Here is an 18,584-nt window from a genome sequence, read left to right as displayed (position 1 = left end):
GCGTTACAAGTAACGCGTTACTGCCCATCTCTGCTTACTAATACACCTTACGTATGTCCAGCTCAACTGTGGCTGTTTTCCAGTGCTGCAGTCAAGCACGATGTGTACGTTGATGTGTCGACAACTCTAACTGTAATCCCCTCCACGCTACGCTGAACTGCATAATCATAGAGAATCCCCACCAGGCTGCTGTCCCACATTGCCTTTGGCACCTTTTAGCCTATATTTTTCACTCTATGCCATCCTAGCCCTTGGCAGTGTCCTGGTTTCTCTACCTCCACGTGCCATGGTACAACAGCCTGAAACACAGCCAGCACTGGTCAGCCCAACCAAAAGCCCTGACACTTAGTAGGCGACGTTCACGTGAGAGATTAACTCTACGCTGCTCTCCTCTCTGCTGTCAGTTACACTCTGTTAGATGCGTGCTCTGCAGTCTGCTCATATGGAACGCCTCCTGCAGATAAGCTGCTGCAGACAAGACGATGCAGAAAGCATTTCATGTCATACACGTCATGCATCAAAACCCATCAACAGCAGCAAAACTTTGAGTCAGTCATAAGCAAAGGTTAACTTATACTAATCTTTGTAATACACCTAACTTCTATCATGTAGCTAAGAAAGAAGGGCATCTGAATTAAAAAATATTAGACGTTTAAATTTACTTAAAGTCTCTCCTAATGAAACACCACGGTAAGACTCATCTTCAAACCTTTCTGCATGCTGACAGTACCAGACACACCTGAGAGGAAAGCTCTGCTGAAGTAAACACACTGATCTGCTACTCACTGCTGTTCATGAATAAATGAATACACACACCTGTTCTTTTGTGACTGTGTATTTACACATGCATGGCGTGCACTTCAATTATACAACATCAAATGCGTCTTTGGTGTGTTGATTAGTCCATATTTGTTTTATGTGAACAGTAATGTGCAATTTTAGATTAATGCATTAGTCTGAATTGCTTCAGTGTGTCCTTTGCATGTGTCCTTGCCCCATGTCTCCTTGCATGTTTAATTGTGTTGCTTCTGTAGACTTTGCCCACCTTTGCATATAAATGCTTGCATGGTTGATTCACTGAATTTGCTTCATAAACTAGAATCCCATGCAAAGAAATAATTAAACTGATTTAATTTTTGGAAAGCTGTGCAAGTACTTCAAGAGGTGGTAAGCATGACTTTTATCTTTTGGCTTCACTCCCACTGGCCTTCACTGTATCACTTGTATCTGCCTTGCTAGATACAATGAGACAGGGGGAGCTGCATGACTACAGAACAAAGATTAATATTTAATCCAAACAAAATTCTAATTAGTGAAGCCTGCCCCACACTAGGTTCAGACATGCGGCTAAAGGGGGCATGGAATGGCATGGCGCGCTGCCTCTGACTCGAGGTGGACCTGGTACAAACAAATGACTGGTATTGTTCAGATCCAAAGAGTGAGCGGCGGCTGGGTGTCTAAGCCTGTTAGGATGCGTTCATGCTGAAGTCGTCTGGAGCAATAGGAGTGCGTATTGCTCGTTGTGATCAAACACCTCCGAGATGAGGTCTGAAAAGACGGAAGCTAAGCTAATCATAGTGTTTAAGACATCTCAGCTCAAGCCCAGAAATGAACACAGATTAATCATTAATGCTCTACAGCACGACACTGTGATGATCAGGGGATGCCACGTGTGCTGGGGGAGGGAATACGCAAGATCCAATGACTGGTGTGTGTGTGTGTGTGTATGTGTGCACTGTTATGATGTGGGCAGTAAATATCACACCCGGTTGCTGTGTTGCGTGTACCAGCGTGGTGTTTGTATTGGCTGTTGATGACATAATACAATGGCAGTAAACCTATTAAGAGTTTCATCACAGAGACATTAACTCTGCACTTGCAATGTTGGTTACACTTACTCCCTGTGTATAGCAAGTATAGTGTGTAAACAAGCCTGTACAAGCATACTGATGTGTAAATAAGACAGATTATAACCATTCTCGCTTTTCTCACACCATACAAACTCACTGAAGCAATCGCACACACACAGAATGACATCTGTAAGCGAAAGAACAGACTGAGAAAGACGAGTGGAGAGAGGGTGTAGGCTGAGGCGGTAGTCGCACAACGGGAGCTGGAGGCTGCTGCTGTCAACAGTATGGATAAAGACAAATGGTGTTCCACTGCTCACTAGCCAGGCAGAAAAACACCACGTCCGCGATTGTCTGCTTCTAGTTACTCTCTCTGTCATGTCATAATCAGCAAAAGCTCTACTGTCACCGGTACAGAGACACGCTCCAACACATGCTGTCAATATTTCTCACTTAGTGAGTGTCAGAGAGAAATCATATGATTTTATTTACAAACAAGCACTCGCTGTAAGGACCTGCATACTGTGCCTGCTGGGTACCATCACCATGGCAGCCGTATGTATAGCCAGATGGAAGGCAGGCACAGGAAGTGACCTTATACCCTCCTGTCTCCTCTCATCTCCCCTCTACTCTTTTCTGTGCTCTGCATGGTTCATCCACTCTATTCTTCTTACATCCTCAACCACTTCTTTCTGTGTATAATTAAATCAGTTTGACCTATCTAATATAATAAATCTGTTTTACTTGATTTGCAGTATTTACAGTGTATCACCCTTCTTTCCTCTCCTCTTTGGCATCCATTGCTGCCCAACACGGGCTCTTGCTGTCTGCAGGAGCTAAAGCCCCACTCAGTGCAGAGAGCGCATAAAATGAAATGAGGGGATTTGCGAGGCGGTCCATTGTTCCATGTGTTCATGCAATATAATGGGACATTTCCGACAGACTGGAGAGAAGAGCAATTGCTGAGCTCCGGGATCACAGAGCTTTGAGTTCACACGGAGCTAGTGAATGTAGTCAATGCTTACTCCCACACAAAGAGAGACCGAGGAGCCAAGAAGGAAGACGGTGTGACGTACAGTAAATGTATTAAATGTTAGATTATCCATCAATGTCAATTTGCAAGCAAAAAATAAAAGTATTTGCAACTTTTCTCTGGTCTAAATGACTTAGATCAAACTATTGGCCAAACAAAACAAGCACTACTAGGACATTACATCATATGACTAATATTAACTAGAAGTGTATTCTGCAGATCAGGTTATAATGAACACAGAAATGTTGACACAGATGTTTCCATGTGCATTAGTTCTGATATAATGTTTGATGCAGAATTAATTAGAAGGAAATGTGCAGCAACAGGTGCATTATTATGTTATGTTGTTTCCAACACAGACAGATTTCTCAATTTGTTCAGTATAACAAAATGAATGTGTGTATAAGTGAATGTGTAGTTTATTTTCAGTAGATGCAAACTGAGAGTAGCCAGATATGAAATTTTAATGTGGTGAAAGTCTGTTCCACAAATAAACACAGAGTAGTTACAACCGTCCGAGAGCCCATACAGGCTGTACACACACAGTGTTTGTGTGTGTAAAAAATACTCGCTTGTGTGTCCAAATACTGTATTGCTCCAGTCAATACAGTAGTGACACACTAACACACATGCTACTAAAGAGAACGAGATAAAGGCAGAGATGCCATGCTGCAGTGCCGCTCTGTAGCATCCCAACCGTCCTGGACAGCATAAAGCACAACCTGCTGGCTCTGCTGCGTTTTAGTGCCACAGCAACCAGTGACCAAAGCATCAGGAAGCAACTGACTGGTTGTTTTCACAACAAAGAAGAACACCCTGACTCTTCAAGCGATGATCCGAATGTCAACATTGGAAGTAATATACAAATATGCATTAACGCTCTGAATGCAGACACAAAGAAATGGGTTTTAAAAGTAAACAAAATGCACGATTACACATAACAGCTGCGCTGATGGAGGGATAGGATGGGTAGATATTGATGAAGAGGATGCAGGAGGAGGCTGAGTGTTGTACTCACAGTTCTGAATAGAGGATGTGCAGGTTGCCCAAATTGTCTGTGTAGTTCGCCGGACTGAGCCAGGGCAAAACTAGCAGCAACAGAGCCTTCATGATCAATGCTCTGCTCCTTTTCCTCTCTTTTCTTCCCTGTTTCCTCCTTTCTGAACTATAGCTCTCTCCTCTCCTGTTCCCCCCTCCTCCCCCTCCTCCTCCTCCACCTCCAATTCTCCGAACCTGGCCGTGCTGACCTACCCCTCCTCGCCTGTCTTTCTTCTCAAGGGGCGCTCTCAGATTTGAATTAATCCTCGACTTCCTTCCTTCTAGCCTCTCTTTCCCCCTTTTGTTTTCCCTTCTCTACTTATGTCTGTGTGAGTTTCTTCCTCTGCCTCAGGCTGGTTGCCTGGTCATCTCAGCTGCAGAGGCAAACGGGCCAGTTGCCAGAGGTTGAAGACGTAGTGGAGGAAGAAGAAGCAGCAGAAGCAGGTGCAGAGAAGTCCCGTTGGTGCACAAGAGGAAGATGTAAAAGTACAAGAAGAACAGGAAGAAGACCCTTGCAAAGGTGGCACATTTGGAATACAATTTGAGATGTACGGCCCCTTAATCTGCTCTGGGCACTGGCGAGTTGTAAGAGGATTTGTGCTCGTATGCGTGTGTGTGCATGTCAGTCTCCCTCTGTGTGTGCGTATGTGTGCGCGTGTGTGTATGTCAGAGAGAACAGCGCAGGCTGTGACTTATACTGCAGCAGAAACCACTGAGGTGGGGGGGATGGAGCAGACCAAAAAAGAGACAGCAGGGGGGGAGAGGTACCAGGTGCGCTGTGATTGGCTCTACCCTCTTCACATGCGTACTCTCACGTACACTCCCATACATACATACCCACAAGTACAATCTCTGCATTCACCTCCCCCCTGCCTGCACATACATTCACCCGTGAAGGGGAGGATAGAGAGTATGTTGCCTTCCAAAACCCTCGCCCCTCCTCTCTAACGATGGACTAATCCCAGTGCAGCAGATTGGTCTGATCGCTCAAAAGAATCTGCCTACATGTGTGGAAACAAAAAAGACAGAGCATGACCAAAACACACCGGCAAATCAATATTCTCTGCACGGGTGGAGCCTTGTTATCCTGAGTGACATGAATGAGAAATATGGGCGAAAAAGGAGAAGATTTAGAATAAGTCTTTACTGACACACTGTCCATTTTCATTCATTCATTCCATATTAATTCAATTTTGCAATGTACAAGAGCTGGTAAATGGAAGGGGAAAGGTAATTCATAATAACAAAGGATGAATCCATTCACCAAGACTTCTCCACCTGTTTAGATTGATTGTGGAGAAGCTGTGGGAAACATGGCTGGAGGAGAGCTGTGTGCTGACAAACTGTATTAGGTGTTGGTGACAGCAGCCAGCATTAACTATTGTGATTTGATTTTAAATATGAGTAAGATATATTTAATCTGCTAACTGCACTGATGGTGTTTGGGGTATGCATGGGGCTTCTTTCATCCTCTTCTATCTTTTCATTCATTTGTAGTAAACAGAGTGCAATGGAAGTGAATATGAAATGCAGGAGGACATCTGATCTATTTTTATTCCGTTCTATCAAATCTCACCCTCAGTGTCACGGACCCGGTTCCGGGGACTCGGGGTTCGTGAACAGTGTGGACCTTTATTGTTATTAGTGTATTGGATGTATGTTTGCTGCACTGTGTTCTTGTGTTCAATGCTGGTGTGTGTATGTGTGTGAGGCTGGAGGATGAAGGACAGTCACCTGCAGGCCTGATGGGTGTGGCCCTGCCAGCTGCTGGTCACGCCTAGCTTACCACACACCTGCTTCTGATCAGGATCGTCGGGGGAGCTACTTAACAGAGCGATGGAGCTTCCTCCGGCGCAGGATCGTTGAGTTAGACTCCATGTCAGTGTTTCTAGTGTTGTTAAAGTGTATGCCTGCCGGAGTTGGTGCCATAACGGCTGTGTCTGTGTTTTTCCCCAGGAGGACAGCGGAACACAGAACTGCAAGACACACGGGGTGTGTGAAGGCACAGGGGCAGAGAGCACAGGATACCAGCACTTGGGAGAAGACACGTCACGGGAGTCGAGGGAGCACTTTTGGAGATTCAATGTGTGGTGTACCATTACCTCACTGTAAATAAACCCACTGTTCATTCCATTAAGTCCAGCGTTTGGGTCCTATTTCCCCATCTCCCCACGATCTGCCAGCCAGACCGTGACACTCAGTCGCGTTTCCGTCAGTTTATAATTCATTTATTACTCAAAGTAGAGCAATCAAGCCATATTCTATTCATGTAGTCCAAAATTACAAGTCTGCCTTTGCTTTCTGTTTTCTATTTTGCTCTTATATTTTCCACCCTTATCCGATTTTCATAGTGTTGAGCTACACTCAAAAAACACACTTGTAAATTGTGGTGTAAATACCCTGACTGGATGAATTTCTCATGGATGGAGGCAGTATAGTTACCGGCTGAATTTTTTCCTCAATGCGTTTGTGCATCTGTGTGTTAATGCATGCATGCATGCAAACTGAGGCATAAGTTGTCCGGCAATATTTGAACAGTACGCACAGCAACAAGACCACAGGGCACGGAGGAAATGGAAAAGTAATTGGATTGTGACAGGATGCAGTTTGTGAACAGAAGCCAGTCTGCCCCACAGGACTCATTTCATTCTCTTGCACATTAACTTGGAGTCACAAAAGAGGCATCATAACATACACATAAACACATACTCCAACCACATTATTACTTTTCATTTCTCACTCACAGCAGCCAATCCATCATACTGACACAAAGTCATAATCTTTAAAAGTTTTTACAGAATATTTTTGTATTCTTGACATTCTGCTTTAAAGTCAGCTTACAAACCAAGGCTGTTTAAGCGCTAATAAGTAACATGTAAAGGAAACAAAGAGATGGTGTGACAGTGTTATAGCGTTTATCTGTGTTGCATCTTTTTCCCAGCTTCGTGATATTCTCTATTGCAGGAGCTTGCAATACAGTAGAAGTGCCTACTCTCTTTTCCTAGAGCTCTTTTTTAAAAATAAATTATGCAGTAACACTTTATGTACTTCTTCTCTCTGCTACTATGGTAGTACTAACGAGAAACCGTGTCCTGAAAAAGTACATTTATCTAGCTCCTTCAGTGGTTCACTCTCTGCAGATGGTGAAGCAATTGAATTAAAAATCTTTGCAATAAAGACTGTGGTTGCTTGGTTATTTAGTTAGGTTTCCAAATAAGTCAGTTTCTTTTTTTAATCTTAGCAGTTTTACAAAGTACTTTCTAATTCATCCACTCAACCAGACACATTAAAAACTCTTGTCTGCCATTGGTAGCAGCTTGGGCACCTCCACTAAGACACCTGTCCCATGGAGGTGTCAAAGACTGAACCATTCACTCTGCAATTAGGGGCTTAGTGCCCTTTTGAAACAGAGACCAAAACCCAATAATAACACATCAATCCAGATAAGAACCACTAATGTATTAAACAAAGAATCAGAATCAGAGACATTATTTCATATGTCTCAGATATTAAGGTTACCTATAACACCCTTCTCTGCAGAGTGTGTTATGTCATCTAATATCAAATAGGTATATGTAAATAACTATAAATCTGCTATAAGAATTACATAGACAGGTAAAACACTTTTCCGCTTCCCTCACTGGGTGGCTTTTCTCCCTCTATGAGTGTCTATCTAGTGAAACACTAATTCGAACATGTTCACCAAAACCATAAACAGAACAGTACAGAATGAAATGAAATAAAATAAAATAAAATAAGCACAGAATAAAATAGAAAATGTCTGCATGCATCACATGTATTTACATAAGCTTTGAACTACTCCTCAGTGGGCATTGGAGGCATACTTGAAAAACAAGGTAGTTTTCATAAAAGGAAAAAGGAGATGAACAAAATGCTGTCATGCTCAAGGCAAAATATCATCAAAACAGAACTCTGGGTAAATTGGCTAATATGAAAAACATGAGAATGAGAGACCTTCAAAGCAGAAAAAAAAAGATTTTGTGCATTATAGATAGACACATAGCTACATGAAACTAGCGAATGAAAAGAAAGAAAAGAAAATACCTGGGGGATCACATAAGGAGGCTATTTTTTTTTTGCCATATCCTATATATCCATACAGGGAAAAGTAATAGAAAACTGAAAAGATACTGAAGATTACATAGTTGAGATGTTATTCTTGATTGCAGAGATGTGTCCAGGATGGCATTTTCTCTATCCAAAGGCCAATAAAGGTCACAAATGATTAGATTAGTATGAAATCAGCTCTGAACAGATGGCATGGCTGTCTAAGTCATTAGAACTCCTGACACATTGCCAGATTTTGGGGTAGCAACAGCCAGAAACAGTCCACCCATCATTAGAACATAAAATACAGGCAGAGGGAGGAGCAGCGTTACACACATGAAATGGGTACTGAAAGCACATCTTGACTGGCTTAATTTCCCCAAATTCCATTTTGAGTTTTTATAAAATTTTAGGAAATTTGTTCCAATCCTAAAGCATAGTTAAGTTTTGTCTTATTGCTATATACTTGGAGGGCCATAAAACAAACTGCCATGGCACTGATTCTACAGCAGAAAGCATTTTTAGGTTTCTAACCCATGCAAAACAACGTGGATTTACTCTCACATTTTAAAGTGCTATTCTCACATTAGCTATTTAACCATCTGAAGGACAAAAGGATATAAATGAAGAGTGGGAGCAAAATTAATAAAGGTGCTTACACATGGAATGCACAGGAACAGCTTGACAGGCAAGAAAATATATCTTTGCAAATGAAATGATAAAATGATGAAATTCACTGTTTGGAACTCCTCTCCAACTCACCGCTGAGTGAGTTGGTGAAAAGAACTTACAGTATTTGTATATAATTTCCTCCTGTGTCACTTTTGTCCTGTTAAAATTACACGAAGGCGTTGATTATACTTGCTTGCGGACATGGAAACAGACAGCTGGAGATAGTTTCTGTTAAACTTCTTTAAATCTGCTGCCCGGAGCGCTTGTGTACTTTATACATTGTACACATGTAAGTGCAAGTTCATAAAAAACAAGCAGGCTCATAGACATTTGCACAGATGCTCGCAGTCACTGTCTAAAGATGACATGTGTCATGTGACCCAGGGTTTTGAGTTTCCGTTCTGGACTTATTTTCAAAAGTTTGAAGGAATGACGTTGGGTTTTCCAGGTTATCATAAGTTTTGGGTTATCTAGTTTCTGAACATGTCTCTTTCCTGTGCCTCTGAGCTTGTATTTGTAATTCTTGATTTCTGGTCAGTTCATGTCTTTCCTATTCTGATGTCCATGTCTGTTTCTCCCCTGTCCCAGTGTCTAGCCCATGAATCTCAGTGTTTGTTACTTCCTGTCTTATTTTGATAGTCTCTCATCCTGTGTGTGTTGTGTTCTGCCTCGTCAGTCAGATTAGTTTCAGCTGTGTTCCTACCTGTGGTCTGTTCCCTCGTTATCCCTTGTGTATTTATGTCCTCAGTCTCCCTTGGAGTGTGGTTTTGTTTTTTTCAGTGAGGTCTATGGTTCCTTAGTAGTTTCCTAGTTTCCTGTTCCTAGCACCTAGTTTCTTGTTGTGAGTTTAGTTAATTCTCATTGTTTCCAAGTGCTGCACCTGCCGAACCTGCCACAAGGCTGAATTGTGACAAAATGACACGGCCATTATGGACCCAGTAGCTCTCAACCCCTTAGATGAGTTGAAGGAGGGCATGATTTTAAGGTGTAAGGATATCAGGGAGCAGTTAGTTATAGGCTACAAAGACTGGTATCCACCATTCCTTGGTTACTGGACTTACTACATGAGGGTGATTGAAACTGACTTTCTCTGTCTGGATCAAATAAAGCCAGTGAAACAAGACTGTTTTCAATACAACGGGACCTAAGACTGATCAGTGTGCAACAAAACAGGCTAAATCAAAAGACTGTTAATTCAGTTTGTTTAGTTTCTTGTGTATATCTAAGCCAGTCGCTATCAAATATGAGTTTATTGCTCCTGAACTGACTAATAATGAACTCTCTGTTCAAAGTCCTCTGTTTCTGAGCTGGCAAGTAATAAATCAGTTAATTTTGATTCTGTGCCCACCAGTTGTGAAAATAACATGTCTAGGGGTTCAGAGCCTGTGGATAACCCGGTCTCAGGGTCTGCTCCGTCTTCGTCTTCAGCATCGCGGTTGACCTCCAGATCCTCTTTGTCTCCACCGCTAGAAAAAGCCCCTGAGTTTTGCCCCGAGGCATTGTCGATCTCCTGAACTATGTGTGGTTTTTGGTTTTTTTGGACTCTGTTTGTCTCATGCACCCTGTGTCTTAGTAAGGACTCATAAATTATCTCTGTCTTTGAGTGGTGCACCTGGGTCCTTACAGACTTACGGAGATGAAAAGTATAATCCCGACCCAAGACTACTAGTTTCCTATAGTTTATAATTTAAATATACTTGATAGATTCAATATATAGAGAATATTAACCAACATCTTTCAATAAAAACTCAAAGACGCCATGTACCCACTGGACCCTGATGGAAATGTTTAAATCGGCATTTCACTGAAACTATTCTACATTCCTGCAAACAGTGTGTAGAGTCATCTTTCTGAAAGCAGTCTCTCACCTCTACAGCTGAATCCTTCTGGGAACTGGCCTCAGAGAGCCACACCTCATTATAACATTCACATTACATGAAGGAAAAGACTAGGGAAGAAATGACAGGCGAAAAGATGAGCAAGAAAAGAAGGTATAAAAAGAGCATAAACAGATGAAACGAGTCTATGTTTTGGAAATGGGAAATAAGATTCAGGGAGGGACAAAATTTTTAGAGTTTAAGGAGTTTTAGGCAATTTGATTTTTCTAAGTTTTAAGTGCAAATGAATAGGAAATACTCCTGGTGCTTATGTGTGGTGTGGGGCAAGATTCACTAATTATCCCAGCGGCCTTTGGGCTAAGGAAGTGTTAATGAGCATTAATGAAAACAGACCCAGACTGAGAAAAAAGGAAGTGCTTTCTTTTATAAACAGAGGATCTGGGCCTAGTTTAGATGGAAGTCTCGTTGGAAGAACTCTAGCCTTTGGGACTGGAGCTGTGGGCTAATGACGACGGGAGGAGGAGGAGGGCGGGAGACTTGGAGTGTGTACTTACTTCAGGTCATTGTAGAGTTTAGTAGACACATCAAAACCAAATAGAAGAAAGGAAAAACCAGGAGCTAAAGTACTTGCTTACTTTAATAGCAATACTAATAATATCATTTTTAAACAGGGAATTTAATGGTGCAAACTGTTTCTACCAGCCTACCTGAACTTGATGTGGTCTTCCAGTTGACCACGGGGCATTGTTTCAGTGCAATGGTCAGTGAAGGGACAAGCCACGGACAGCTTCTCCAGCAGCTTGTGGACCAGAAGGCTGGGCTTCCTGCAGGTCTGCAGCATGAGGGGTTCACGGCACACAGGACAGAAGTCACTCTCCAGCAGGAAGCTGGTGAGACACTCTTGGCAATAAGTATGTCCGCAGGGCGTGTCCAGAGGCTTGATGAGTGGCTGCAGACAGATGTGACAGATGAGGTCATCGTCCACTTCATCCTTGTAAAGGTACTCATGGTTCTCTTCCAACTGATGACTGTGGCCACATGATGCGCACAGTTCAGGAGTCGGAGACAATGATCCATAGTCTGAAGGGGAAAGAGGTGGAGCTGATGCTTCAGCCATTGCCGTGGCGACTTCAGGGTATGTACTCTGCTCCTGGATACTCATTTGGAGAACACTTGGGATGCCATGTTAGAACTGGTAAGGAGGTCATTAGCAAAGGAGAGCTGTGGGGAAGATAAATATAATGCAAACAGACAAAAATGTAAAAAAAAATATAGTCTGTATTCAAAAGTCAAGTGCAAAAGTGTTACCAGCAATGCTTGTAGGGTATTTTCACATTTCTGTAGAGTATTTACCTAACAACAAGTAACTGTTGTCGTGATTTGGCACTATATAAATACAACTGAACTGAATTAAATGACTGCAATTATATGAAACTGCTTCATGAGTAATACTGATGCATCACTATATAAGCCACATTTACCTGTTTTAGTTGCTCAAAATTAAATCACTTTGAAGTACTATAAATTTCAGGGTCACTATTTGGGTCCAAAGAGTGACATATATCTAAAAGGGCGATTTGCTCATCCTTTTTTTGCTATGAAAATACTCATGATATCTTGGAGGAGCCGAGCAGGGACACTTTTATTTTTATATTTTTCAAACACAACTACAGAACATGTTGTGTGCAGCAGTCCTCCAAACCTGTCTTTTCTCCTCAGTTTGATTTTCTGCACTGACACAGAGAAGAGAGATCGAACAAGTGAGATTTCTTCTGTGGATGCAGCAACATCAATACTACTCATGTCAGCAGAAAGTGCAGAGACAGATAGAATCAGATAAGTCTTCAGCCTCCTGCTCAGTGTACAGCCTGACAAACATACATCACTGTTAATCCACAGCAATGTGACATGATTTTAGACGTGCCAAGTCTTTTTTTTTTTCTTTACTGATACACAGGTTTACATTGTGAGTGTGCCAATGAACGCGTCATATCCAAAACCCAAAACAGGCATGCTATTTGGGCACATGGACACAAACAGATGGGCTCAGTGAGGCACACGTCACCTTGGCATAAGCCATCTTGTTGACTCTCCACATGCTTTGTTTCTGGACCCACTGCTGGGTGTTGGCTGCTTAATGAGACACTAGATCAAGTTAGAAAAACAAAACAACAACAACAAAACTTGTGTTTGGAGCCTACAAAATATTTATGTAATCCAAGCCCTAGTTCTGTTTTAATTGGACAGATTCCCATGCTCTTCTGCTAAATAATTTATTTCTAAAAAATTATAACTAACAATAGACTTTGATGTGGATTCCAATATGGTAATACATACAAATCTGTCCTACCTCTTTGTGAATACATGCAAATGTCCAGATTAACCACCAAGCTGCAGAATTAATCAATATAATTTCTTTTTACAGTATGAAATTGTTGGGTGGCAAGTTGTGAGAGCCACAAGCTTACAGTCTTTTGGTATGCCGGGTAGCGGAAGGCTAATAAGTAGAGGCTTAACAGTCTTAACAAAGATGAACTTTCCCTCTGAGAACTTGTGGTGGCACAGCTGATTCATCACACACTGTGGCAACGTCTGACTTTGTCTATGAAGCAGAGCACTTTCATCACTACACAGGAAAAGCTACAGACAGAAAAGGGGAGGGAAAGAGACCAAGTACCTGTCAGTAGGTGATGAGAACAAGAAAATGGTGATTCATAGTCAAAGTAAATAAAAAATAAAGCTTGTCTAATATTCTCTTTAGCTTACGTCTGTTCTCTTCTCGCACTTGACGCAAAGCTGTTAAAAAACGATTCAAACTAACAATAGTATTAAACAGTGATGTGAAAAAGCAAGAGCACAGAGAAATAAAAATGAAATCTGGCATGCACACCCTAGAGTTCGGTAGCACGGGGGGTGCTGGATCAAAAAGAAAATTCTAATATGTTAGACCACTACAAAGCACGCGTATAATGATTTTATAACATTCCAAACAAGAAGAAGAGCTCCAACTTCTGGCTCATCAAATGAACATTGATGGGGTTTTTTCTTATACATACTAACAAACGAATATTTCAGCCTCGTTGAAGTGCTGAAACTGAGAATCTCAAATGATACCACAAGGAAATGTAGTTTTTTGGCTTTAGAAGCCAATATTGACCCATTAATAAACTTAAAATGTAATTATGTATCTATGTCCGTTTGTATCCTATCTTCTCCTTAATGTGAATCTAAGAGGGTACACGGTCTATTACAACTGGGATTAAATTATTGAACTTAAATTATTGACCAAAGAAATCAATACATGCTCTTTGTCACTTTGTATAAAATATAAAAAGTGTTTAAAATTTCACAAATTGTAATGTCCAGAAGAAATTTATCAAGAGCTAAAATTGATATTGAGTAGAAATGAGTTAAGCCCATTGATGCAGCCCTTAACAACAGGCCAAGTTTCTCATGTGGCCCCCTGGGAAACTTAATTGCACAAGGGACCACATGAGAAACAGGTAGCACTAGGAGCTACCTGCGGCTCCTGGGACAACACTGGTGGTTCTCAGGAAGGAGTTCCTTTTGTGTCAAATGCGTCACTGATCTTGGCATGATCTTGACTTGGCTCAGTCCTGCGCATAAGAACATCTTCCAACAAACGCAAGATATTCCAGAGAGAGGAAAGACAACTTTCACCCAAAGATGGGAGGCCCTACCTTTCTCTGGAAATCGGTTCTGTTCAGTCAAGTCAAATCACAACAGCTGCCTTAAGGAACTTTACATTGTAAAGTAAAAATACTACAGTAATAGTGACAAAAACACAGACAATCAGATGACCACCTATGATCAAACATGCGGTGAGAGTGGGAAGGAAAAATTACATTTTAACAGAAAGAAATCTCCAGAAGCAACAGGCTCAGGGAGGGGCAGCCATCTCCCGTGACCGGGTGGGGGTGAGGGGAGGGAGACAGGACCAAAGAGACACCGTCAATCAAGATATATAATTCCTGTTTGTGCTGTTTGTCATTGTGCTGCAAATTTTTCGAACTTTTAAAAACAATTTCTCACAGGGATCATTGCATTTCTTCTAACTTACAATCAAAGATAATCTTATGTTCGGTTATTCCAACAGATCGATGATGTCTTCCATTGGGTGTAGTTCTTTTTTCTCAAGAATTTTACAGTGGAGAAGTTGAGCCTGACATGCATAAATAACATCTATACAACATGGCACAATAGCAGGGATATTCCCAGTGCTGCTACATGTATCTACATGCAGACATTTCATGCTTTTGCACACCTTTTTTTTTTCCATGCAGGCATATTCAGTGGACACACCCGTGCCTGAGGAGCATTGGCTCATACTGGATCATTCCTAATCTCTGAAGTGATAAGTTCACTTTGTCACAACAGTCCTGTGGGACTGCTGCTCTTTCCTCACAACAAAATCATTCACGACAGCTAATTGACTGAACCTTGACTACATATTGTTGACGTTTAATTATTGACTACACCGGCCATCTAGTATCCAAAGAGAATGAGAAAGGTGGGGCTGTCAGGCTCAAGGCTTTCAGTTTGGACTACAAAGTAAAAAAGATGTTTACATGGTAAATACAACACTCAGGGTAGTCTTTATTTTCATCTTTGAACTATAGTTATGCCAGTTGTTGGCTGTCTAGGCCTTATGCAACTGAGTGCAAAGAGAAGTGTTTATTTAGCATAGCGTGAGCCTTCTTTCATACAGTTTGCACATTGTCTTTAACTACCATTGTTTATTCACTCTCAGGTTTCTCTCCTGTGATCTGAAATAACTTGATGAGTTAATAAAGAGACACGGCCATGCCAAGTCAGCTTCTTTTCTTAACAAACGATTGTGAAGAATAAGCCATTAATAAGGTAATTTCTGTATCAGCATTCTCATTGTCCACACTGAGCTAGCTTGTTGCTATGTACAAATCCACTCCTCATTTCTAGTCACAGACATCAAACCATATTTGTATCGACCAAACAAAACACACCCTCAGCGTAAAAGTCAAAGCCTGACAAATCAGACAAAGTATGAGTGTCTGCAAAGCAAGTTCATGCTGCAACATAATGATCTCTCTGTCAAATCAAAGCACCGTGTTACTGTAATTGACAAGGAAGACACCTGTTACAGGTGTAGCTTAAAGACCGTGAAGATAATAAACTGATCTGTGACTCGTGTTAGGAGAAATCTCACTTAGAGAGTGGAAACAATAAGTTCCTCATTGACAAATGGGTTAGTCATCATATCATAAAAATATTTAAATAGTACCAGATAACCTGCTGACAGGTCAATAATCAAGGACTCTAAGCTTAACATAGCACAAGGCAGGCTGGACTCAGGCACAAAAGTTACGTGTTGTAGAGCATAGGCAGTTGTGTTCAGACATGTCCATGAGACAGAAAAATTCCAACAAGCCATTTTTTCTTTTCATACAAACATCTGTTTTGCAATCACACAGCGATAAACATTGGAAAAACAGCAACAATCAGCCATCTATCTATCTATCTATCTATCATTGAACTGTACACCAAATGTAACACAGCATAATATTTTTGATTTCTTCAGCGCATTTTGTTCCTTTTAGAATAAACAGGGGATGTGCAAATCAAATATTAGTATAATTTCTGCCCTTTTACTAATCTCTGCATTAGGCTCGTGGGTATGTTTGTGTATTCTGGCCTCTCTCTGAGTTCATAGCAATCTGAACGTTGAGTCTGAGCCAGACCTGACACCTCAATCTGGGAAAACAGCTGAAGCCAGATGTGAAACCCCATGAAGCGTCACTTGTATCTGAATGGCTGAGTGGGTCAGCACAGACTGTACTTAACACCAGTGCACATAGGTAAGAGAAAATCGACATACTCTACACTCACATATAAAATACAAATTTAATGCAAATTCTTTCCATGCAAACACCGGAGCAGCAATAACTGCTGGCATGACGTTTTGTGTAACTTAGTGAAGCATTTAAGATAAATAACAGACATGCTTCTAATAAAATGTAAAATAGGAAACTATACTTACATGGCTTCATTAGCAACATTCACTTTCGGCAGTGCAGTTCACCTGAACAGGTAAAGTCTGGCAGGCAGTGTAACTTTAAACCATTCAGAGAGGAGGTGGAGGGGAAGGACAGGAGAGTTAAATGACTCCGTAAAGAGGACTTTGTCCAACTCAAGCAAACCGGAGACCGGCTGACAGTCTTCATGTAGAAAGAGAGAAATTTTATCCTGCTGCTGGACTTTATAAAATACGGAATGAGTCCAAAGCGGAGAGGATTTCTCCTGTGTGAGCCCAGAACCTGCTCACCTCTAAACAGGCAAAGGTGATCAGGAAGTGGGCAGAGAATAGAGGCGTGGTTAGAGAAAAGGTAAATAAGAGAACTGCCCAAACCTGTACTGGGAGTTCAGCAGAAGCTGGATTTTCTTCTAAAACAGTGTGGGCAGAGGAAATGAAACCTTGAACTTTGTGTAAAAGGCAACTGAAACACTTCAAAAGTGACTAGTGCTAATAACAAAAATATTTTTAATGAACTAAAATGTCATGCAAAATGCCACCAGTGGCTTAAACTAATAACCCACTAAGCATTTCAAACACCTACATGATTGATTTTCTGTAGACCACTTACTGAAACAGAAACACTGTGCTCTGTAGTTTAGCAGAAAGCCCATAATCTGAGTAAATGACAACATGTCTCAGGTTTTTATAATGTTGCCAGGTACTGTAGAGTAAGCATTTAAACCTTTCTACAAGACAGGAATCGGAATACTTGCTAGTTGTATGTGACTTTCTTTCTTATCATTGTCTAAGCTTTCCTTTAGAAAAGCTGCTTTTAAATCCATGTGTGTGATTCCAGCTTTGCACAAAACAGTTGTTATCCTTTGTGTTTTCACGTGTGGCTTCCTTCTTTGCTTTTCCTACCTCAGGCTGCTCTTTAAACACAGATACTGTGAGCCACAGGTGCTCCAGACTAACTGCAGACATGAAGTGACAATTCTTTATGAGTCACTCAGTGACGCAGACAGAGCTGAATCATTTAGCTTGTTTATTAAGAATATTCTCAAACAGTACACACTTGTAACATATTATTATGCAGTACCTGTCAGAGCTTTTTTTCCCCCCGTCATCTGAAGCTTATTTTGAGTGCATGAAGAGAACAAACAGATGGGTTACTTAAAAGAAAATAAATGACTGAAGTGTAGCAAAACAGTTGCAGTTGGGTCAACCAAACAGGTAAGTAAAATTAAGGTACAATGTAGGCTGTGTCTCTGTGTATAATATTTGGTTTTCATGAGGCTAGAAATCCTTTATTTCAGTACTGCAATAAAGGCAAATTCCCAGGTGACAAATGAACAGGAGTAAATCTATTTAACGATTTTAAGATTGTGATAAGTAAAGTTCAATCCTTTCTCATGTTCACAGTATCAGCAGCATTTGTTTAGTCCATTTTTACCTTCAAGCATAGTTTATTCCAGTTCACATGGAGCTCACAATCCTGCAAATGTGTTGTTGTTGTTGTTGTTGACATGAACTTAAATGTTCTTGGATTCGGAGAGATATTTGCCAGTCTTATATTTTCACAATCACTGTAAAATTACAGGATGAATAATAGTTTCTCAACTAAATAAGTGCAGTCTTCTCTTCTCTTCTCTTCTCTTCTCTTCTCTTCTCTTCTCAGCAGGACTCTGGCAAACAGTATGATATGGCAGGATGTACTAAGAGTCAGGAACGCTCATGAAATTCGCCTTATGCTAAATTATACAGTGATTATACAGTGTGTATTGCTGCAGTGAATCAAAGATTTTAAGTTTCTTGAACTCTTAAGTTCTCTTTGAAGTGCTGAGTTGAACCTGCATCCTGTTTCATTTCTGCTGATTCCTCAGCTCCCTGCTGCTGGAGCTTATCTAAACACTGTAGTGCAGGTGAAACCAATCCCCACCTTCTTCCTAGCAAACTTCCCTGCCTTTCTCTTATTTCTCCATCTCTCAGAAACACACACACCAAACAGTTTTACTGTTTTCTCCATTTTTTTCACAGCTTAACTGTTTCACATTCCTCTGACATATTTCCTC

The 18,584-nt window shown here is 41.1% G+C and overlaps 1 protein-coding gene across 4 annotated transcripts in view; it reads right to left on the bottom strand.

Annotated features, from left to right (window-relative positions):
* lnx1 (ligand of numb-protein X 1) overlaps positions 1-16,832 on the bottom strand; it is a 36,547-nt gene extending 19,715 nt beyond the window's left edge. For 3 of the 4 annotated variants that reach the window (XM_086284089.1, XM_086284087.1, XM_086284088.1), the window contains exons 1-2: positions 16,537-16,832; positions 11,207-11,720 (exon numbers count right to left, since the gene is read on the bottom strand). In XM_086284089.1, coding sequence (XP_086140215.1) covers positions 11,207-11,661 — 455 coding nt within the window. In that variant the 5' untranslated portion in view covers positions 11,662-11,720; positions 16,537-16,832. Of the gene's footprint in view, positions 1-3,901; positions 4,064-11,206; positions 11,721-16,536 lie in introns of those variants that run through there. The other variant, XM_086284090.1, reaches the window with a different exon arrangement.
* Positions 16,833-18,584: the final 1,752 nt, after the last annotated feature.

This window comes from Aulonocara sp. 'chitande type north' Nkhata Bay, linkage group LG23 (assembly GCF_057382095.1).
Source record: "Aulonocara sp. 'chitande type north' Nkhata Bay isolate Kocher_YH1m ecotype deep benthic linkage group LG23, A_spYH_male_GT1.1, whole genome shotgun sequence".
Lineage (NCBI taxonomy): Eukaryota > Metazoa > Chordata > Actinopteri > Cichliformes > Cichlidae > Aulonocara > Aulonocara sp. 'chitande type north' Nkhata Bay.
Note: the sequence above shows the minus strand (reverse complement) of the source record. Positions and strands in the feature narration are given on the sequence as shown.